The following is a 22142-nucleotide window of genomic DNA, read 5'->3' on the forward strand; positions in this document are numbered from 1 at the left end:
AAGACAATAGTCATTCTCGGTCACCGAGAGACTACCACTATCACTATATAGTCAGCCACAGGAACTTCACTTCAATTACTGTTCGCACTCTGCTAGGATTTTCCCGTCCCTTCTGTCCTCACTCCCATCCTCCATGTTCCAGAGTCTATTTCTATCTGGGAACAGCTGTCCCCAATCATTCCTTTTCTCATAACTCCAGTACCAATAAAGGCATGACAGGCTATGTTAGGAAAAGGAGAGGCACACAAAAGGAGCAAGAACTAAGGAGAAAGAAAAATTAAAATTGATTTTGCAAATTAAATGTTATGAAATCCTTTAAAATAGCTATCACCACCAACTCCAAGGATGCTCCCTATCTTTCTTGCAACAATCTGTCTGAAGGGACAAAAGAAAATGGGATAGGGAAGCCTAAAGGCTTCTCATTAGCATAGCACCACCTATCCCTTCTAGATCATAAATGTCCTGGTCCATGCCCTCAATATTCCAGCTTTGTAATTCCCTGCTGCTACTTGCATTCTTGGAATTTCAATGTTCCTCAGAACTAGAAGGTGACACCCTCCTTCCATCTGGAATATCATTCTAAGGACCCATAGGTTCCAATTTTGTTGCCTAGTTGAGGCCTGAGGAAGAGATGCATCTGATGTCTCCATCTAAAACTTTAAACGTATATCTCTACAAAAACATTATTGTGTAAAGAAATTGTTTGATAGTATCAATAATGTGCTTCAGTATAAGGACCTCTCCAGCGAGGAAGCCTCCTTCTACCAATAAAGACTGGCAAGGATTGACAAGGCTTTTTTTTTCTCCCTTTTCAGGGGGCAGGGGTGCAGGAGCCAGCTCATGTTCCTCTTTATCATTACCTACAGAACCTATAAACATTATGACTATCTTATTGCAAAATTAATTACTGAGTAGAATACAAAGTAGCTTTGAACAAGAAATCTCCAGAAAATCATGTCCACTGACTTGATTATAAGCATTCAAAAATCATCATTCATTTAATTTCTTTTAATTCCTACCTTCCATCTTAGAATCAATATTATGTATTCACTCTAAGGCAGAAGAGTGGGAAGGGCTAGACAATGGGGATTAAGTGAGTTGTCCAAGGTCACAAAACTAGGAAATATAGCCACCTAGCTGTGCCCACCCCCATCCATTTTTATAATATTAACATAAAACTCTATTTTGTCATTTTCAAGCCTATCTTTTCCTACCTTATTCATTCTATATTTGCTGATGGAGTAGAAAAGGAATAGAATTACTGAGTATGTCAAGAAATTGTTAAGAGGTTTTTTAAAGGTTTACTCAAGTCTACAAATTCTTTATTAGAAGGTAACACTTCCGAAAAGAAAAATTTTGAAAACATCTGGCCACATTTTCTCCCCTCTTCTCCCCAAATCATTTATAAATGTCTTCCTTAAAAGGAACACTAGGCACAAGTGACATCAAAAATAAAATCTTTGACATATCATCCTATAGAGTGCTTATATGCTGGATCAACTTTTTTCATTTTTTTAAAATAAATAATTAACTTACAGTATTTTTCCATGGTTACATGATTCATGTTCTTTCCTACCCCTCTTCCCTTCCCCTTCCCTGAACTGACTATCTATTCCACTGAGTTATACATGTATCATTGTTCAAAACCTATTTCCATGTTATTCATATTTGCAGGAGAGTGATCTTTAACATCAAAAACCTAATCGTATCTCTATCTAACTACATAATCGATCATATGTTCTGTGTTTCTGTTCCCATAGTTCTTTCTCTGGATGTGGATAGTGTTTTTTCTCATAAGTCCTTCTGGATTGTTTTTTTCATATTTCAAACAACACTGATCCACATGGGTTTTGTTACAGAAAAGGTAACAAGAGCTGAATAACAATGAAAACAGTCTCTTATACTAATTCTAGGTCCTTAGAAGATACTCTACAGGTGTGTCTAACAAGAAAAAAAAAAGTTGTGTTAATCTCAGATATGCCTATGGTTCTAAAAGTATCTTCCACTTATGGTGCAAAAAAAGGACAGAGAAACAAAAAATGTTTAGTTGAGCTATGCACTAACTCAACTCAATATATGATTGGTCAATATATGACATTTTTGAATACCACCTAAGTATAATTGTCCAAATACCACAGGTTTTATTTTGTAGTAATCTTCACCTGTATGGCATATATTTAGTCTCTACTCTGCTTAAAACCAGAAGGCACCAGTATCTGCTAGCATAAAATTTGTTAAGCATCACCAAAATAGACTTAATTTTAACAGTCTACAACACCTGTTCAGAAATTAATTTTCTAAGACAGGAGAGAAATTCTGTACAGAAAGTTCTCTGAGAAAAATCTTTTGTATTTTGTTTTTTTCCAATGGCTACATATAAATGCATAAATTTATGTATATATATATACACATATTGTGCATATAGAGACACACAGAGAGGGACAGAGAGCCTTCTCTTGCCATTTCTACCTTTGAAATACCAAAGCCATCCAGCAAAAACCAAAAGCTAGAGCTCAGTCTTCTAAATTTCCTCATAAAAGTCTTTTGCCCCCTCCTTCAGTTATCATTAATTCCTTCCTGGAATAATCACTTTACACTTTTCACTGAAAAGCACTCACAGAGAACATGGTCATATCACCACAATTAAGCAAGATACATGATAAACTGGTTCCCCTTAAGAATTTGCAAAGAATGTGCCTGATTTCTGATGTCAAAATACATGACATATAAAAATTATTCTCAAGTACTTGAATAATTAAGTACAAGAAGTAAATGTACTGATAGATCAAAAGTGTCCCCTATTTTTCCTTCTTAAATCAGTCATATGCAATTCTTTCTTTGGTTTTAAGCTTAACCTAACTTTCCTATGCTTGAGAACACATATAGAGTTAATAATAAAAATGCTTGACAAAGTCAAGAGAGACCTGGGATCAAAATTTGTCTGTGACCCTTCCCAGACTTGGGATCAGGTGCTAGACACATCACCTTGCTCAGTCTCACCCCTCCTCATCCTCTAATATTGATAGTATTTCACTCATAGGGGTCTTGTAAGTTTAAAACAAGATGACTACATAAAGCTCTTCGCAGGCCTATGTAAATGCCAACTATCATTAATTTTCTCTTTAACCTTCACTAGAGAAAGTCTGGAAAACAGAATAGAGTATCTCCAATATGCTAAAAATAGTATATATTTACTTACATATTTATATAATCCATTAAAATTTGCAAAGCACTTTATACATACTAATTAATTTAAACCAAACAATTATGTGAAGTAAATTCTACAATCATCCCTATTTTTGAGTTGGTAAAACTGAGGCTCAGGGATATTAAGTGATTGTCTATGGTCTTACAGCTAGTAAATGCTAAAAGTGGTATTCTGACCCAGGTCTCTCCAGACTGCAACTCCACGGCTCTTTCCACTATTTCCTACTGCCTGAACTTTATCCTGCAATTTGCATGCATCCTTGCTACAGCCAGGATAAAAGAACCATTCTATCTATTGTCATTATGTTTATATTAAAAGCCTACATAAAGACTGTTGTAATTGTTGTTTTCATTGTGACATTACATTGCTATGTGGACATACTATAATACTACTGAAATAAGGAATTTGTAAAGTAACTTGCCATTTCAGAGAAAGATCCCCCTCCAAAATGGCAAAGCACAGATGGGATGCCTTTGTTACAGCGCAGCAACCACTCCACAGCTCCTAAGTGGTATAGGGCTGTTTGTCCCTTATGATAAAAGCAATTCTTACTTTATTTCCTCCTACATGGACAGCAGTCATCTTTCTTTTCCTCTCTCCCTTATAAGGATGATATATATTACATGATAGTCACAAAATGACACATTGTAATTCATACCATGTTGGGTTGGCAGTGCTTCTTCAAGGGTGAACGGAACATGCTCTTCCACTTCATTTTCAGCATCCTGATGCTCTAAAAGCATTTAAAAAAAAAACAATAAAAATATCTCCAAAATTGTATAACATTCATTATCAAACCAAATTATATAAATTAAAATGTAAATCTTCAATCAATAAAGTACATCAATTTGTTCATATAAGCTTAATGTGCATTTTTCCTCTGGGAGGCAGTGTGGGACAGATGATAAAGCCAGTCTCAGGCAAAAAGTCATTGGTGTTCAGGTCTCTGATACATGTGAGTCTGTAAAAATCACAAGTCATTGAGCCATTCCCTGAACTTTGGTGTCCTGGTTATAGAACTGTATCTGCACTGATGGGGGATGAAGGATGGGGGAGGGAAGGAAGAGACAGACAGACAGACAGACAGACAGACAGACACAGAGGGAGGAAAGGAAAGAGGGGAGGAGGGGGAAAGGGAGGGGGAAATGAAGAGGGAGAGACAGACACAAAGACAGACAGACAGGCACAGGAAAATAGATTTTCAGAGTAATTAAGATTTGCTAATTTGATAAAACTGGTACAATATTATCAGCAAAAATAAAATTTTAATGTTACTTTATGACTTCTGAAAATGAATTAAAGCTTCCTTTACTCCTATCAAATTTTTAATTTGGGGGCACCATCTTGCTCAATGAAAAACATTCAATATTTAATTATTACCTAAAATTCAACTCTTTAATTTTATTAGATAATAAAGAATATGGACAGATTCATAATGTATAAACAATGTAATTTTCAAATTCTCTTCAATGACTACTTAATTCTCAGATTCTGTATTAGCATGTTTGAATTAGACTTCAAATATAACACCAAATAAAATTAACCTACTTTTTAAAAAAAATCAAGATACTTTCCAATAGAATACAAATAATATGAACATTTACCTTACTGTATATATAAGTGTACAGCAAAAAGATAAAAAGGAAATTCTATTTGGGATAAATGGTTGAGGAGGGGAAAAAGATGAAAAGAAAGTAATAACATACAAACTATAGTATGCAAACAAAGTCATGTTTTAGAAAGAATCATTATCTAACCCCAGCACCACTTGGGACCCATAGCATAAGGGAAGCTATCTACAATGTTTCTTCCTGAACTATGTGGAACAGCTATAAATGATCAATGAGAAGCCAAAAAAGGGGGGGGGTGCCTAACCTTCTATTAAGTTTATCAATTTAAGATGTGTCTAGGGTTAAAAACCTCAAAATCCACATTTATTTCTACCAAAATTACCATAATTCATCAAATGACCTGAGTTTTAAGCCTTGATTTGCCACATGCCTCTATAGAACTTCCAATATAATGATAATAATTGTTGTTGTAATCTATGCTCTGGTCTTTGAGATGCTAAGTCATCAATAAATTCTCAAACTGTCTTAATGAGACATTTATTTTCCAAAAGGTATTAATAGATTGCAAAGTATATGAGGAGATGTAAGAAGACTAGAAGGCAAATGGAGGGGTAAGGACAGAAGGTTAAGAAGGGTTTCCAATGCCAGAAATTTTATATTTGATCCCAGAGGTAATAGGGAACTAATGGAATTCATGAGTGGGAGCAAGGGAAAAAAGAATGTGGAATGGTGACATGGTCAGACCTGTGCTTTTGGAAAATTGCTAAGAGGGGAAAGATTTGTGGCATGCAGAACACACCACAGCAGATGTTGACATGGTCAGACCTGTACTTTTGGAAAATTACTAATGGGGGAGAGACTTGTGGCATGCAGAACACATCACAGCAGACTACTGCAATAGTGCAGATGTAAGGCAATGGGAGCTTGTAGGAGGATGGTAGCAATGTCAGAGAAGAAAGTATACGTAAGAGATATTAATAACGAAGGTAAAATCAATAGGCTTCAGTAAGATATTGGACTGTATAAAGGAGTAGCTGGCATTTTTTTATCTGCTTTCGTAATGAGATTAGCTAGCTGGCTTCAATGAGTTTAAAGTAACCAGACTCAAATTCTATATTGGTGAATTTGAATTGTTTTGCTTAGTTCAAAGATGAAATTTGCTTGACTCAAGGATAGAATAAGACTCCAAGCATGGAAAAATTTAGATTGACTGAAAAGCGAAAAAGCCACCTTAACAGATTCTATCACTAAAATCTCAGAATTATGAGGTTCATTTGTATTTGTTCATGTTATCTTTATCTAGAAAGCCTTCCCCACAACTCCACCTAAGGAAATCATTCTCATCTTTCAATACCCAGTTCAACTGATGCCTTCTTCTCAAATCCAAATTCCAAATTGGAAATGATTTTCTAATTTCTGAATTATCAAATACCATGATCAAGAAATATCAGAGATGGAAAGAATATCAAATGAACAAGAATTCCTTCTACAACCTGTTCTATCAAAAGAAAACTATTACATCTTAAGTCAGCCCATTCCACTAAAACAACTCAAAATGTTGGGAAGATTTTTTTTTGGTGGCATCAAACTTAATCTGTCAGCAAATAGTGTGTCATGCCTAAAACTGCCAGGAAGAGAGTTGAAATCAAATTTCTTAATAATCACTTCATAAACATATCAGTCATTTTTCAGTTTATATACCTATCATGAGGCAGGTTGGTGATACAGAGGATGGAGTGCCAACCCTGGAGTCAGGAAGACTCATCTTCCTGGATTTAAATTTGGTCTCAGACATTTACTAGCTATGTAACCCTGCGCAAGTAACTTAACTCTTTTTGCCTCTGTTTCCTCATTTATGAAAGGAGTTAGAGAAGGAAGTGGCAAACCACTCCAATGTCTTTGCCAATAAAACCCCAAATGGAGTCACAAAGAGAAAGACACAACAGAAAATGAACACCAACAGACATATAATATTGTAACTTTCTTCTTTTTATCCAGATCTGGGATTTCACCCATGTAGGAAAACTCTCATTAAGTTTAAAAAACAAAAATATGTATATGTGCTTACTATGTCTAAAAGACTAAGAATACAAATTTTAAATGTGGGTAGGAAGGAATAAGGCATGGTTGGGATAACCAATGAGGTTTTGGAGCCAGGGAGGAAGAAACAGAAAAACCTCATGGACGATACCTGTCTTTGAAGAGCTTTGAAGTATTATATTAAGTCTAAATGACAGACAGGCACAAGATAGAACATATAAATGCCCCGATTGGCAAATTCCATCTATATCAGGGGCTTTTAATTATTGTATCATAGACCCCTTTGGCAAGCTAGTAAAACCTACAGAAGATCTTTTCTCAGAAAGCTTGTTTTTAGACACAAGATAAAATATATATGTTTATAAGGTAAAAAAATTATATTCAAAATTTTATCAAAAATAATTTTTTAACACAAGTTCTGAGATCCTGAGCTATGAACTCCTAATCTATATGAATGCAAATAAGCATTTGTTAACCAATTTATAGTGTGGGGTAAATATTAAAGATTTAGAGACTTGTCCAACGTCACATAACCAGGTATATGTTAGAGGTAGGAATGAAACCTAAATCTTCCTCACTCAAAGACCAACTCTCCATCCTTTTATCATTTTACTTTCTCATAACCTTAACAAAAAAAAAAAAGAATTTCTTCTCTACGTATATTCAAAGTAATTTTAGTAGTAAAACTAAAACAGAAAAGTCATTTTGAATTTTAGGCACTTAAGAGTGCCCCAGTAAAATCTACATTAGAATCAGAGTTAGGATATTCTTCTAGGCCCAGCTTGACCACTACTACCTCTGAGGCACTGAACCAGTTTTCATATGTCTGGGGTTTAATTTGCTAACTGTAAAATGTAAAAGCCAGGGGGATGAGGGATTATTGATAAGACAATCTTACCTGATTTTCTGGCAGTGTGATCTTCTGATTGTATGTGGTCCTCTGGTTGTCCAGGAAAGACTGACTTTGCTGTGGCAGATTTTTCCTTAAGTCCTGCATTTTTCATTCATAAAGTTAACTTTGGCTTTTTGTGAAAAATGGAAAACTTTACTCAAATATATATTATACCAGGAAAAAAGACCCCATTAACTAACATTTCAAATATTTGCTTAGAGACTATCTAGAAAGGTTTCTAGGAATTAATATCTCCAATTAGAAAAAGTATAATTTCAAGTAAAAATTCTAATAGCAAAAACAATCCTTAATATGTGCACTTTTTCACTAATTAAAAGTTATATTTAAATTGGCCAGAAGAAAAATACTATTTAAAATAAGAATTTTATCTAGCTATTATCAGTACTGTCTAGTATTTCCTCCATAAGTAAATTTTAAAGAATTAGTTAGTTTCTAAGTCCTCTTTAATTTGGATATAGGATATCAGATGTATTTAATTTACATGTTGTTCAAATTTTATACATTATCTTGTGATTTTATTTTGGTGTTTATATTGTCATACTGAAAACTGACACATAAAATAAAATCATAATGCTTTTATTCTTTAAAGTATCTACAAAGTGTGTCACTACAGTAAAAAGAACTACTATATATCTAATACTGAAAAAATAGCCATTTTACTTCCAACTCCCCTTTTCAATTACAAAAATATCAGATATAATAAACATAGAGAATAATTCAAATACCAATGAAAAACTGAAAGCCATAGAAAATAAAGAAATGTTAAAAAAAAAAATATATATATATATCATGAAGACTATTGCTGTTAAACCACCAATTTTAAGTCTGACATATATCTGTAAACAAGATTATCACCATCAATTTGAAAAAGAAAATATGTTTAATGACACCTCAGGTTTTTTATGAGGGAATAAAATTTCACTGGTAGATTCATTTCTAAGTATCACTACCATGACTTCATTTTACTTTGCATATTTAATGCAAGGACTTTGTTTTTCTTTTTAGGGGAAAAAGTCAGGAAGAGATAGACTTATCCCCTAAAACTGAGAAAGAAGGCCAAAAGGAATCACAAACAAGTAGTACAATTTTGAGTGTTATATGTTATATTATATGGAAACGTCCTATATTTCTAATTCACAATGCAATTCTACACTTCTATGATTTATGGGAAATTTCAATGTATTGGGGTTCTTTTAGTGCATAATTTATTTTTAACGTGAAGAAAGAAAAAAAGAAAATCAGATTTACATATGGCCCAATGTCTGATGGTTGTTGTGGAAAGCTATCAAAAACTTCAGGCACCCTCGAACCATAAAGCTTAGTTTCCCTAGTTAGAATGGTCCATTCAATTTCTAGCTCATTACAATGTTTCCCCATGGACTCCTAGGCCCTTCTCATTTTGGAAAAAGGGATTCATAAAAGCTTCATAAGCATATTTAAAACAAAGATTTTAGAGAAAAGGTTCATATTAATTTCCAGTTTCTTTTAAATCCTATTTTACTCCATTCAATTTTTTCTTCATTGTTCCTTGCTCTGTACATCATTTCTTAACAATCTGCCCTAACAGAAAAATATATACAAATATATATATTCATACTTCCCTCAACATACCACATACATTAAAAAGTTAGGAAAAGGGAGTGGCTAGTAGCTCAGTGGATTGAAAGCCAGGCTCAGAGATAGGAAGTCCTGGGTTCAAATGTGACCCAACACCTCCTATCTATATAACCCAGGGCAAGAAACTTAACCCCCAATGCCTAGCTTTTACCACTCTTATGCCTTGGAACCAATACACAGTATTAATTCTCAGATGGAAGGTAAGGATTTGTTTTGTTTTTTAAACTATGAAGAGTCTGTTAAAACAGAAAGGGCTCTCTCATTCCTACTAATTCAATTTAACTACTTTACCCCTTACCAAAACATAATGTTAAATAAAATTAATCACTATCATTTTCTATTTATGGAGGCTTTTTCTCCATCTAAGTATTTTTCAAAATAACAAATAGATTCCAAAGGGCCATAGTACAAGTGGTAACAAATCCCATATTCCTTCTGTAAGGATATAGAACGTCCCACAGCAGACTCAACCCCATTTCCTCTTTTAATAATCAATGCTCCAACCTCTATGAGAATACAAATGACAAACATTTAAGAGTATAATAAAGTACTCTACCAAAAGCTACAAGCAGAGAAAGCCAATATAAACGGTGCTATATAGGACAAAGGATTTTTTTTCAGAGCTCTCTGGTGGAGGCAGGCTTGGGTATACAACATCCCAATAACAGTTTCAGATTTCTATCTTAACATATACTGAGAAAGTATTACCCGAGCCCTTTTATTATGCAATTTCAGGACAAAGAAATATTTGAGAGTTTAAAGGCATCTTAGATGTTTCTTAACCAGCAGTTTCTACATCAATTGGAAGCAATGCTGGGCTGAAGCCAGTCATGCCTACTATCCCTGTCAATAAATGGCAATTGTTAAATTTTCAGTGTGAAAATTTACAACTTCAAAACCATCACACTTCAAATCAGGGCTTCATTTATTGTTTTGCCAATTGAAGAGACCAAAGATATTACAACCAAAGGCCAAATTCTGCCCACAGTCTGCTTTTTGGTAGGCCTGGGAGCTAAGAATGGCTTTTACTTTTTAAAATTCAATTATTTTTTAAAGTCAAAGTCATTCTTAGTTCTTGCAGATAGTTTGCTAACCCCTAATCAAGGTTTAAGGGAGTGATGGGAAAAAATGTTAGTAATTCAGATTAAATTCACAGGTGTGTCATGAAAACATGAGCTAGTCAAACTAAGAATAATTTCCTATATACAACCAAGTATGATCTTACCAGGATAGGGATGAGGTTGGAGAAATGAACTTTTTAATATAATACAGGACACTCAAGCATTCCCAGTTTAAGGGAAAAAAAAAAGGCTAGACTGAAGAACTTCTAAAACCTAACTATAAAAATCAAGAGGAACTTAGAACAGTAAATTTATTTGGGGAGGGACTATACAATGATGAACTCTAAGCATTATAATAGAAGAAATATGTCCCTTCAGAACTGCAATGTCTTAAAAAGTACTGAGTTTAAAAAAAACAGAAAATATATCTTGGTTTGCTTTTGAGGGTTTTAATGGGGGAAAGAAAAGGGATAGTAAATAAAATATACTAATAATGAAAGCAAAAAGTTGGAAATGTAACAATATTTTTAATATTTTTTTTATAATTTTTATATTAAAAAATAAAATTTTTTGATAATTGTGATATATGAGAAAGGCATACAACATGGAGGAATGGGAGGAGAGGAGGAGAATTAGATGAACCTCCTTCTTATTTGAGATAGTTAAAAGATAGTCAGTGGAGGATACACATCCATATACACAAAATTTGGTGTAATAGGTGGTTATAAGGAGAGAGAGTTGTTAAGAAGGAGAATGATACCAGGGAAAGAATAACCTCAAATAAGACAAACGTCCTTATTCTGAAACAGATATTAAAAGAAAAGGAAAGTACTGTAAATTAAAAGGATTCATATCAATTGTGAATGTAATGAAATGATATTGTAAGAAATGACCAAAAGAACCAATGCAATTTGGGAGAATACTGAGAAATAGGAGCTGATGCAGAATGAATTAAGCATAACAAGAATGATATGCACAATGACAATATGAAAAATAAAACTTTTGAAAGTTAAGCCTAATCAAAGCTATGCTCAGCTGCAGTGCCCAAGAATCCATGATAGAAGTGCCACCCATGTCCTAAAAGAGAAGTAAAGGGCTAAAGATGTGGAAAGAAACTTTTGGATATACTTTTGGATATGGCCACTGTATGGATGTGACTAGGCGTGTTACATGAGGGATTTTCTGTATGAATTGAGCAAGGTGGGTGTTTCAGGATAGAGAAATATTGTTATCAAGGGGGAAGGGAAGAAGGAAAATGAGAGCCTTTGAAATATTTTTAAAAACACAAAGAAGAAAATTCAGAAGGAAGGAGGCACAAACAAGCATGACAGTTTTTGAAGTAACATGATGAATTTATTATATACTTTTTAAAAAGCAGTATGAACAGAGCTTCACAATTTCATATACAATACTCTTTTGTATCATGTTGTATACATGGAAATGTTTATTTAGGATTTTCTTTTTAATGTGTAAATTCAGGATTAAAAAAAATTAAATAATGTTTATGCTTTATTTCACCAGCTAAAATTTTTAGCCCTTCAGATCAATTTTCAGCGAAAGCAGTATGGTTGTAATGGAAAGTCTTTTGGCTCTAAAAGAGGACATGGGTTAAAAGAAAGACTTATAATTGTATGACCCTGGGCAAGTCATTTATGTTCCCTGGTATTTCAACTTCCTCATCTGTAAAATGAGAAGGCAGGACTAAAGTCTCTTCAGGTATAGAATAATCTATTTGTATTTGGTTTATAAGTTTTTTTTGTTTGTTTTTTTATTTCCTTAGTAGTCTCATATTCTTTGCATTTTTGTTGCATTTTTATTACAAGTGGAAGGAGCTAACACGTTAGATTGTTAAAGTACACTAGTAAGACATGATAAATTAATAATTTCAAATTTAATGGAACCTGATTTTATTGACCCAACACTTTCTGCATATTTTAGTGTTTTTCTTTAATCAAGAATTACATATTTCACAGTAACTAAATCACATAGCAAATTATATTGTTTTAGCATCAAGGAGTAAAGAACCAGGAATTTCAGGGCTGTACCTAAAAGTTATGAGAATAATAGATCCTGGAAAGGCCAGAAAACATCAAAGTGCCTAAAATTCTTCCCATTCTCATTAAGAGTATAAAACAAAGCTGATTTTTTAAATCATGCAACTTTCAAGTTCAACAGGTTCATGCTGATGCTCTGCCTAGTTTCAACTTTAAGGACAAAAATGTCCCTCCCAGGATAAACTAGCTCCCAGCTCACCACCATATTGCTAAGTCAAGCCTCTCTAATTAGAGGACTAGAGGATCAAGTACCAAAGTCATCGCAAAGCCTTCCTTTACAGAGGACAGAGGGTAAACTCTGAACTAACTCCTCTTTGCCTCTTCTGCTCGGCTTGGTTTCAACCCCACAGACAAGATGTCCCTGCATCCCTCCCTACTATCTTTCTTGCCTTCTGTGTGTTGTCTGCCCCTTTATATTTTAAGCACCTTGAGGGCAGGGCCTATCTTTTTGTTATGTATATCCCTAGAGCTTAGTACAGTGTCTGGCACAGACATATGGTAGGCACTTAATAAATATTTATTCAGTTAGATTGGTAAGCAGCATAATAAACCACTTTCCCGGCTCGGAAAAGACAGACCTTTTAAAATATAACTACAGAAGAAGAAAGGAGTAGAGTTTCATTATATTTAAGAGAGCTTATTCCAATAATTGTAAAATTTGTGACTTTTGGCTACCCCTACTTTCCCAGATGAAAAGCTCTTGCTCTTTAAAAGTTAATCAATGCTTTTTGAAAGTTGTGGCTTAAAAAATCTATCACTGCAGTCAGCCTAATGATAAGTTTCTCTAAATTTAGTTAAGATTAGTTAGCCAGCATATAGACAACCATTCACCAAGTCTGTATATGAAGACTTTCCTGTCTGTTAGAAATCTGCCCTCTTACAGCTTCTCAGAACACAGGGTTATCTCTACTCCACAATAGGTCAGGACTACTATGAAAAGACTACTGAGCTTAAATGCAAAATAAAAACACATTTGCCTAAGGAGATGTATATATATATGGATATGATTTGGGTTGATTTCTATTGTTTTTATTTTCAATTCCTTTATAACTAATCAGGGATACTAATTTGGTAAATGCTGTGGATAACACAAATGTGGATTTCATCAAGGTATTCACAAGACTCTTTTAATAATGTCTAATGCAAATTGTAAACTTTAACATAGTATAATGAGGTAGATTCAGAATTGGTTGGAGGGTCATATTCAAATTGGTGTCAGTTGAAAGAGATCTCTATTAAACTGCTCTGATTGTTGCTACTTTTTATAATTCCTAAAAACAAACTTCAGTCCCAGATTATCATCTTACCCCAGCACTAATAGAAGATTGAGAATATCAATTGATAAGGGGACGAAAGGAAAAATAAGTACCTATTTTCACAATTCTCCTCCACCACTGCCATTTCCCCAGCATCAGAACTAGTCAACCTATCCTGACACTATTCTATTTTTCTACTTATTCCCTCACAATCACCACACACACACACCTAACCCAATCCTGTTTCTCATCTCTAAGTCCCAGGACTTGGGGTGCCAAAGTTCACCTCTGAAATACTGAATAAAATTTCTTCAGTATTCTTTATACCTACATAATAACAACCACCTGCCCAACATTTGTCTTTCTCTGTATAGCTTAAATTAAAAAAAAAAAAAGGAAAACATGAGGATATAAAGTGGGCACTATTTCAAACTAGGTCTGTTTCTTCACTACATATGGATCTCTAATTTCCAGATAACCTAGACTTATCATCACATATGTGACCGTAAATGCTTAAATGCCACGACAGCAAAGTGCAAATTTTAATATACTGTATCAAGCTGGAAAGGGTTCAAGTAAACACAGTCTTAGAAAGACCAAGTTTCTACTATCCAAAGATCAGCTGGAAAATTGGCCACAAAATGGTGAATTTTTCTGGACATAGTAACCCATGAAACAGATAAAATACTGTATATATAAACACTCCAAAAGCCTTCAAAGGTGGCATATAAATGATTCTAGGCCAAGAGAGCAGCTTTGTGTATAAGGTATAATGTGTATAAAGTGAATGTGTGAAGTAGAGAAATCCTGATTCTAAGTAACAGATCATGGTAAGTTACAAAGAAATTGAATATGACAATCCCTGCATCCCAAAGGAAAAAGTAGGGATGGTAGAAAATTGAACTGGGAATAGACTATCACAGAATACTACTATGTTATAAGAAATGATGAGCAAGATGGTTTCAGAAAAATCTGGGAAAACTTAAAATAACTGATGTAAAATGAAGTGACTAAAATCAGGACATTATATACAGTAATACAGTAACAACAAACAACCATGAAAGACTTAGTTACTCTGATCAATACAACGATCTAAGAGAATTCCAAAGGACACGAGGAAAAATGCTATCCACTACTAGAAAGAATAGAGGAACTTTTGCATAAAGACTAAAGCATTTTTCAATTTCTTTTTCTTTTTAACATAGCAAATATTGAAATATTGTTTGCATGACTTCATTTATAATTGATTTATATTGTTTGCCCCCTCACATGATAGGAGAAAGAAAGTGAATCTGGAACTCAGAAAATTTTTAAATAAATGTTATAAATACTTTTTAAAATATATTGGGGAAAAAATAAAAGCATAAGTCTGTAACCTTAAAAAATTGCCCATCATATTTTATGCTAGCTCAGGTTTTTCCTTTTTTTAATATCAGTCATGTACATAAGTGAAAAAATAAGAATTTTATTTTTTAAGTACATTTCAAGTTTCAAAAAAAAGACAAATTCTACATATAGATTAAGGTTTGCCTTAATACTGACATTTTTATTTTTAGAGTTATAATAATTGTCATAACTCAAAAAATGGCTTATCAAGGTTAATAACTTAGCTTTATTGTTGAAGTGAAGAGTACAGTAGACATTATCATGTATAAAGAAAGAATAAGGGATAGAGAAACAGAACCAGAAAATGATAAGATTTAATGTGATTTTTAAACTGCTCAATTAATGTAGTCCATAAGAATCTTGAAATTCCACTAATACAGAATTCCTCCCCCAAAAAAATTCTAACGAAAAACTTGAAGCAATCAAACCAGTTTTTAATTAAATTACATTCAGTTCACTATACCTAAAAACATTTTAGTCAGAAATAAATTCACAAATAAAAATAATTTTAAAAGAGGAAAGAGATTTCAAAGTACACCTCAAGTATATAACCTTATCAAATTAATGGAAACAAATGTTTAGTTGACTAGGTATATGTTGGTAGCAAATGAGTTACAACGTTAAAATACAGTAACATGAAAAATGTTACCCCTTTTGATAAAATCCATCTGTATTTTATTAAAACAAATGAAATAAAATATCAAGCCACATACTTCATAATCAGTCTCAGAATGCATTTGTATTTGTTTTAATATACATATATGAGAACTCATTTTAAGACTTGAGAGAAAAACAATGATTAAACTGAAAAAAATGAAGTCAATAATATATAGTTCTCTGATTCATGAGTTCATGAGTTATAAAGCAAAGACTGCCTTTTAAAATTAATTTATTTAGAATTTTCCATATCATGCCATATTAAATCCATCACCTAAAAATACCTAAAAGTTATTGCAATATCACTATTCAGTAGAAATACAAAATTCCCTGACTTCTGATAACAATAGGTTAAAAATTACAATATGGTAGAAAAATTACCATTTATACACTCCCTCTTTAGAATTTCCTTTAGTCTATATATTTTGTCAACAGAGTAAACAAGTCACCATCTGATATAAGAATATAAATAAATCCTTTAAAAATTCCACTAATATATAAGTTAGTTATCAAGCACCCATTTTAGAAGAACTTTGCTTAGGAATTGATGGAAGTTATATATTGTTATTCTAGATTTATCAGACAGAATTTGCATAAACTAAATTTCTAGATGCTTGAGTTTTAGCAGTAAAATATACATGTACACCAGACATAAACATGCAGATCTAGAAATTATACTGAGTTTAGTGATTATCAACTAAGCATGGTGAAAATTTCATATAATAAAGCTTTTCAAAATAAGTTACATTGCAAAAAAACTTGAACACCAGGTGGCAGCACTACATTCTCTGCTAAAATAAAATTAGAAGATATGCTTTAAATATTTGTCATACTTAGAAACTTAAAGTTCTATGTACAAAAGAAATTGATGCCTGTTTGGAGCATATTTTTTAAATATTTAGCTAAGTTTTTTGCTGAACTGAAGAAGGCTCATCTATAGTTTAAAATGCAATTATGTAATATTTCAACAATTATGTGATATGACACATCTTAAAGAATTGATGCCATTCCATACAAATGATGAAAAATCATACAGAATTATCTTTTTGAGTGTAAATAATTAGAGCATCTATAGACATCTCGAATCCATATAAATACCTTAGAACCCAACCTATTTGTTACTTTAATGATTAAATTGCTTTGGAATTCAATAAAATCAATCGGCTTTTATTATTTATCTACTACATACCCAACACTGTATTAAGTGCTAATGATAGAAACAAAAGCGCCCCTGCCCTCATGGAGCTTCCATTCTACTGGTAGCAAGAAATTCATACCATAAGACAATGGTATATATTCACATATGCATACCCTAACATAGATACCTATGTACTTACCTTCTAGTTCCATTCAATTTAAGCATCTTCTACAAGTTAGACATTGTACATACAAAGATGACAAATGACTCCCAAAGGAGCTTAGAGCGTATTATAGCGAAGTGGTAAGTATGCTAGATATTAAGTATAATTGAGTCATAGACATTCTGTGTACAGAACAGAAACAATATTTTGTGTTTAAAAATGTGAATATTACATAAATAACAATCATTTCCATTTCTGAGCAGTCTAAATATAATACTTCTTAACATACCTTGAAAAAATACTTCAATACATAGAAAGCAAATTAAATTAATGAAAGAAATTATTAAATCAGTCAAGTTTTCAATACTGCAAACAAATTTTTAAATAAATTCATTATGGAATTAGTAGTTTGGTTTTTTACAAGCACACATACTTGCAAATACAGAAAGTTTTTAAGTAGCTATTACAAACTAGGATCAGGGAAGTGAGTTTCAGAAGTTGAAATTAACAGTATCATTTAATAATTTAACAACTAATAAGTAATGGCACATCATTTAACATTCCATGTTGATGGAAGTAATGAAGACTTAGTTCTTTTTTTTGGATTCATAGCCTTTTGCTAAGCTTCCAAGCTTAGGAGCATTTTTATCTACTTTTTTTTCTTCCTTGTGTCTAGATGTTATTTTAGTAGAAGTATCCTTTCCACTTACTGATTTTTTTATATCTTTGTCTTTGGTACTTTTTTCTGGTAATATTTTCTCTTTTTCCCTATTTTTTTTACCCTTTGAAGATTCTTTTTTGGATTTATCTGAATCAGCAGCAAACTTATCCTTCCGGTCATCTTTTTCCTTCTTCCCTTTCTTTTTGTCTTCACTCTTATTTTCTTTCTTTGACTCTGGTTTCTCCTTCACCTTCTTAAGATCTTCTTTAATTACTTCTTTCACTTTTAGGGTTTTTCAATCAAAAGAAAAAAATTAATGGCATCATTTAATTTGCAGACATACTGAACATAGTTGCCTTTTTTCTTGCATGAAGCATCCAATACAAAGTTGTTTTTAGTTGCTTATCTAGGTTAATATCCTTCCTTTTTCTCTTTTAAAACAGCTAAAATTAGTTGCATCCAGATTAGTTTCTAAAAAAACAAATTCTTTAAATTGTTTTAATTCAAAGGAAAAAATATGATTTTCAGAGATAAATAAATATATGCTTTAAAAACAACCAGCATGCAAAATTAATAAATTAGTCAATCCATATGCACATTGAATGAAATTAATATTAATGAACATCTGAAGTTTCACATAAGTACTGGTATTTGGGGGTTGGATAGAGTTTGTTGTTATTTAGTCATTTAAGTCATGTCTCACTCTTCATGATGCCATTTGAAGTTTCCTTGGAAAAGATATTGGGAGTTGTTTGCTATTTCCTTCTCCAGTTCGTTTTACAGATAAGGAAACTAAGACAAACAGGGGTCAATGTCTGAGGTAAGATTTGAATTCAGGAAGATGAGTATTCCTGTCCTTAAGCCCTGTGCTACCTGACTGCCCCAGGTACTGGAATAATTAAGGAAATACTGTCGATGAGATAAATTTTGTTTTCTTGTTAAAATACCTATTTTTATATATCAAAGGATAGCTTTTTAACATTTACTCTTCTTTCATAATTAATTTTTTTTTTGCTATAGTAGGAAAAGGTAGATTTGCAGCCCAAAAATCTAGCTCTGTCCCTTTCTAACTGGGTAAAATTAGGCAAGTCATTTCACCACTATCCACAATTATAAAAGAGAGATACTATCTGCATTATATATCTCACAAGGTAAATCTGAGACCTAAGTGGGATAATGTATGTAAAGCACTTTGTAATCATAAAATTACAATATAAATGCCCACTTTTATTAATTTGATTTTGTATCTCCTGTACTTAGAATAGTGTTTTAGTGCTTAATGTTAGCTGAACTGAATTATTTTAATTTCATAGATTCCTTCTTCTAAAGGACCCCAAAATATTTTGTCACATACTGTAGAATCCTATAACTCATATTACCCTAAAGCAGTACAAAAATGTCAAATATTATAGACTGACAGATGATCTTTTCATAACAGTGAAAAGAACTGAATAATGAAGCTGCATGTAATTATTTACTTTGATTCTTTCAGTTAAGTGAACGGAAAAATTAAGTCCCCCAAAATATGAAAAATTTTTTCAGGATATGCTGAAGATATTGGGGTTTTTTTTAATTAAACCTGAAACCAGCTTTCTTTTTTTCTTTTTTAATCATTTGTATCTCAATAAGGGCATACTATAAAGTGAATAGGGTGATGGGAGGCAGAATCTGGGAGCCTTATTCTTGCCTCAGATACCTAGCCACTTTGTGACTCTGAAAAAGTCAATTAAATCATCTAAGCTTTGGCTTCAGTTTCTTCATCTACAAAACAAGGAGAATAATAATAGCACTTATGAGACAGGTTTATTGTGAATATTAAGTAAGAAAATGTACTTAAAGGGTTTTGCAAAACTTAAAATGTGTGTGTATGTGTATAAACACATACACAAACACATATGCTATTATATCCTGGATAAAGAAGATAATAAAGTAATAATTCTAGTCAATTTAATACTTAAAATGTTTTAGTATGTTGCTTATTTTTTATACTTGACAGTGAGAAATAGAGTATTTTTCTAATTTTCCTTTTGAGATAAATAAGTGAATCTATCTGAACATTCTTTAAATGAATACACATAATTTATAATCAACACCTCTCCAAAATCACCAATGACATTCACAAAATATTTAAAATTTCCAGGCTCTTCAAACCATGTCAAGTAATATATTAAGATTACTTAAGTATTATATTAATACAAGTATTGCATTAAGAATATTAAGACAGACTGTAATAATATAAAACACATGCGAAAACACAAAAGATTACAAAGTTTTAGATGTGTAAGAAATTCCACAAGCAAACTATTATTCAATACAATAAATTCTGCTGCTCTTATAGTCAGGAAACTGGGCTATTTTGGAAGCTAATTTTAAAAGATTCAGCATGTATATCATGAACTAATTATTAAATATTCATATTTAAGAAGACACTTAAAGGTCTTACAATGTTACAAATTATGATTATAAAAAAATAATGCATTTTTCAAAGACATTTTTGACTAACAAAATCCAAATAAAGCAGTTCTTATAATAAAAAATGGAAGAACAAAGGCATAATTGAACTTTTTTAGAAAATCAAATCACTAAAGAATGTCTTCTGTGCAACACAGATTTAAATAAAATATTCAGAAATACATAAACATTTTAATGGTTACATGCCCATTATAAAACTTTGACTATATGGAATTTAACTTGAAAATGATAATTCATAAATCTGTCACTAAGCCAATTATTGAAGTCCTAAGAAAACTCATTACAATTTAAGTATTTCCCAAACCTTTTAAACCAATTTTTGAAGCCACCTAACATTAGTAGCTGCATGTACAATATCCACCTTGCAAAACTCATGCACTTAAAACATAAAATTCATCATCATATGCACAAAGCTAAATCAAAAAACAGAAAATACCTTTGGCCTTAGCTTTTCTCCTGGCTACCCCACCTGGTTCCTCTGTTGGTATTCACAAGATGAAGAGAGATTATAGGAATACATTTTTATGGAAAGTAATGAACACTAATAACTTACAAAGTTGCAACAATTAATCTTATAATCACTCTTAATATAAAATTCACCTTTTTGTTTCTTATTTTAAAATTTTATATACATACTTACCATGTCTAAAATATTTAAGAAATATTTATTAATTTATTAGTAGGAAAAGACCATAGTGTTACTTATAAAATGAGAAAAGTCTCTTATTTTGCTAATAAGACCTTCAAGTACCCACTACCCTGCGAACCAACAGTAACAACTTTTTATGATTAAGCCATTTTGACAGTGTGCATGCCAGAAGAGGGTCTAACCTCCTTTATACAGAAAAGTCTTGGTGGATAAAAAGGAAATGGTTGAACAGCAGCTCCCCCCTTTGCCACACAGATTGATTTCTAGAAAACATAGGGCAAATGCTATGACAAAATATTTCAAGGGTGATTGCTTCACTTATGACAACAAAAATCACCAGTCCTATATCATTGTGTTAGTAACCTCCAGGTATAGAAACTCTCTTCAGTGCTGCAACTGGTAAACTGTCTTTAGAGTCAAGAAAGATACCTAGACAAAAAACTGGAAAACGAGGGGATGCCCTTCAATTGGGGAATGGCTGAACAAATTGTGGTTATCTGTTGGTGATGGAATACTATTTTGCTCAAAGAAATAATAAAGTGGAGGAATTCCATGGGGACTGGAACAACCTCCAGGAAGTGATGCAGAGTGAGAGGAGCAGAACCAGGAGAACATTGTACACAGAGACGGATACACTGGTACAATCGAATGTAATGGACTTCTCCATTAGTGGCCATGCAGTGATCCTGAACAACCTGGAGGGATCTACAAGAAAAAGCACTACCCACATTCAGAGGAAAAACTGTTGGAGTAAAAACACAGAAGAAAAATAACTGCCTGATCCCATGGTTCGAGGGTATATGGCTGGGGATGTAGACTAAATGATCACCCTAGTGCAAACACCAACATGGAAATGGGTTCTGACCAAGGATACATGTTATACCCAGTGTAATTGCACGTCGGCTATGGGAAGGGGAAGGGGAGGAAGGGAAAGAATATGATTCTTGTAAACAAGGAATAATGTTCTAAATTGACTAAATAAATTTAAAAAAAAAAGATGCCTAGAGAACTGAAAGATTTAAGCAATTTGCCTGAAGCCATATAGACAGAACTATACCATGATTTTATTTCCTTCCCTAATAAGACTCTCCTATTAATGATAAATATTGTTCTGGCTGTTATCCAATAAATTGTGTGAGGTCTCCAGATTTCTTCTCCTGAGATTGGCATATGTGTGAAGATAGGGAGATAGGGACTGAGCCTATGATTTCACTGACACAGGAAACCTCCAGGTAAAGAATCATTCTCCATCAATGCAGGTCAGTATCTTCTCTGTAATTTAAGGAGACCAAGAGT

At 32.7% G+C, this 22142-nt stretch overlaps 1 protein-coding gene across 12 annotated transcripts in view; it reads right to left on the reverse strand.

Annotated features, from left to right (window-relative positions):
- ASPH (aspartate beta-hydroxylase) overlaps window positions 1-22142 on the reverse strand; it is a 261874-nt gene that overhangs the window by 163655 nt on the left and 76077 nt on the right. For 10 of the 12 annotated variants that reach the window (XM_056823966.1, XM_056823963.1, XM_056823968.1 and 7 more), the window contains 2 exons: window positions 7718-7810; window positions 3867-3941 (listed from right to left, as the gene is read on the reverse strand). In XM_056823966.1, the coding sequence (XP_056679944.1) occupies window positions 3867-3941; window positions 7718-7810 (168 nt within the window). Of the gene's footprint in view, window positions 1-3866; window positions 3942-7717; window positions 7811-15305; window positions 18008-20633; window positions 20676-22142 lie in introns of those variants that run through there. The other 2 variants (XM_007487074.3, XM_007487073.3) reach the window with 1 other exon arrangement.

Source organism: Monodelphis domestica, chromosome 3, assembly GCF_027887165.1.
Source record: "Monodelphis domestica isolate mMonDom1 chromosome 3, mMonDom1.pri, whole genome shotgun sequence".
NCBI classification, from domain to species: domain Eukaryota; kingdom Metazoa; phylum Chordata; class Mammalia; order Didelphimorphia; family Didelphidae; genus Monodelphis; species Monodelphis domestica.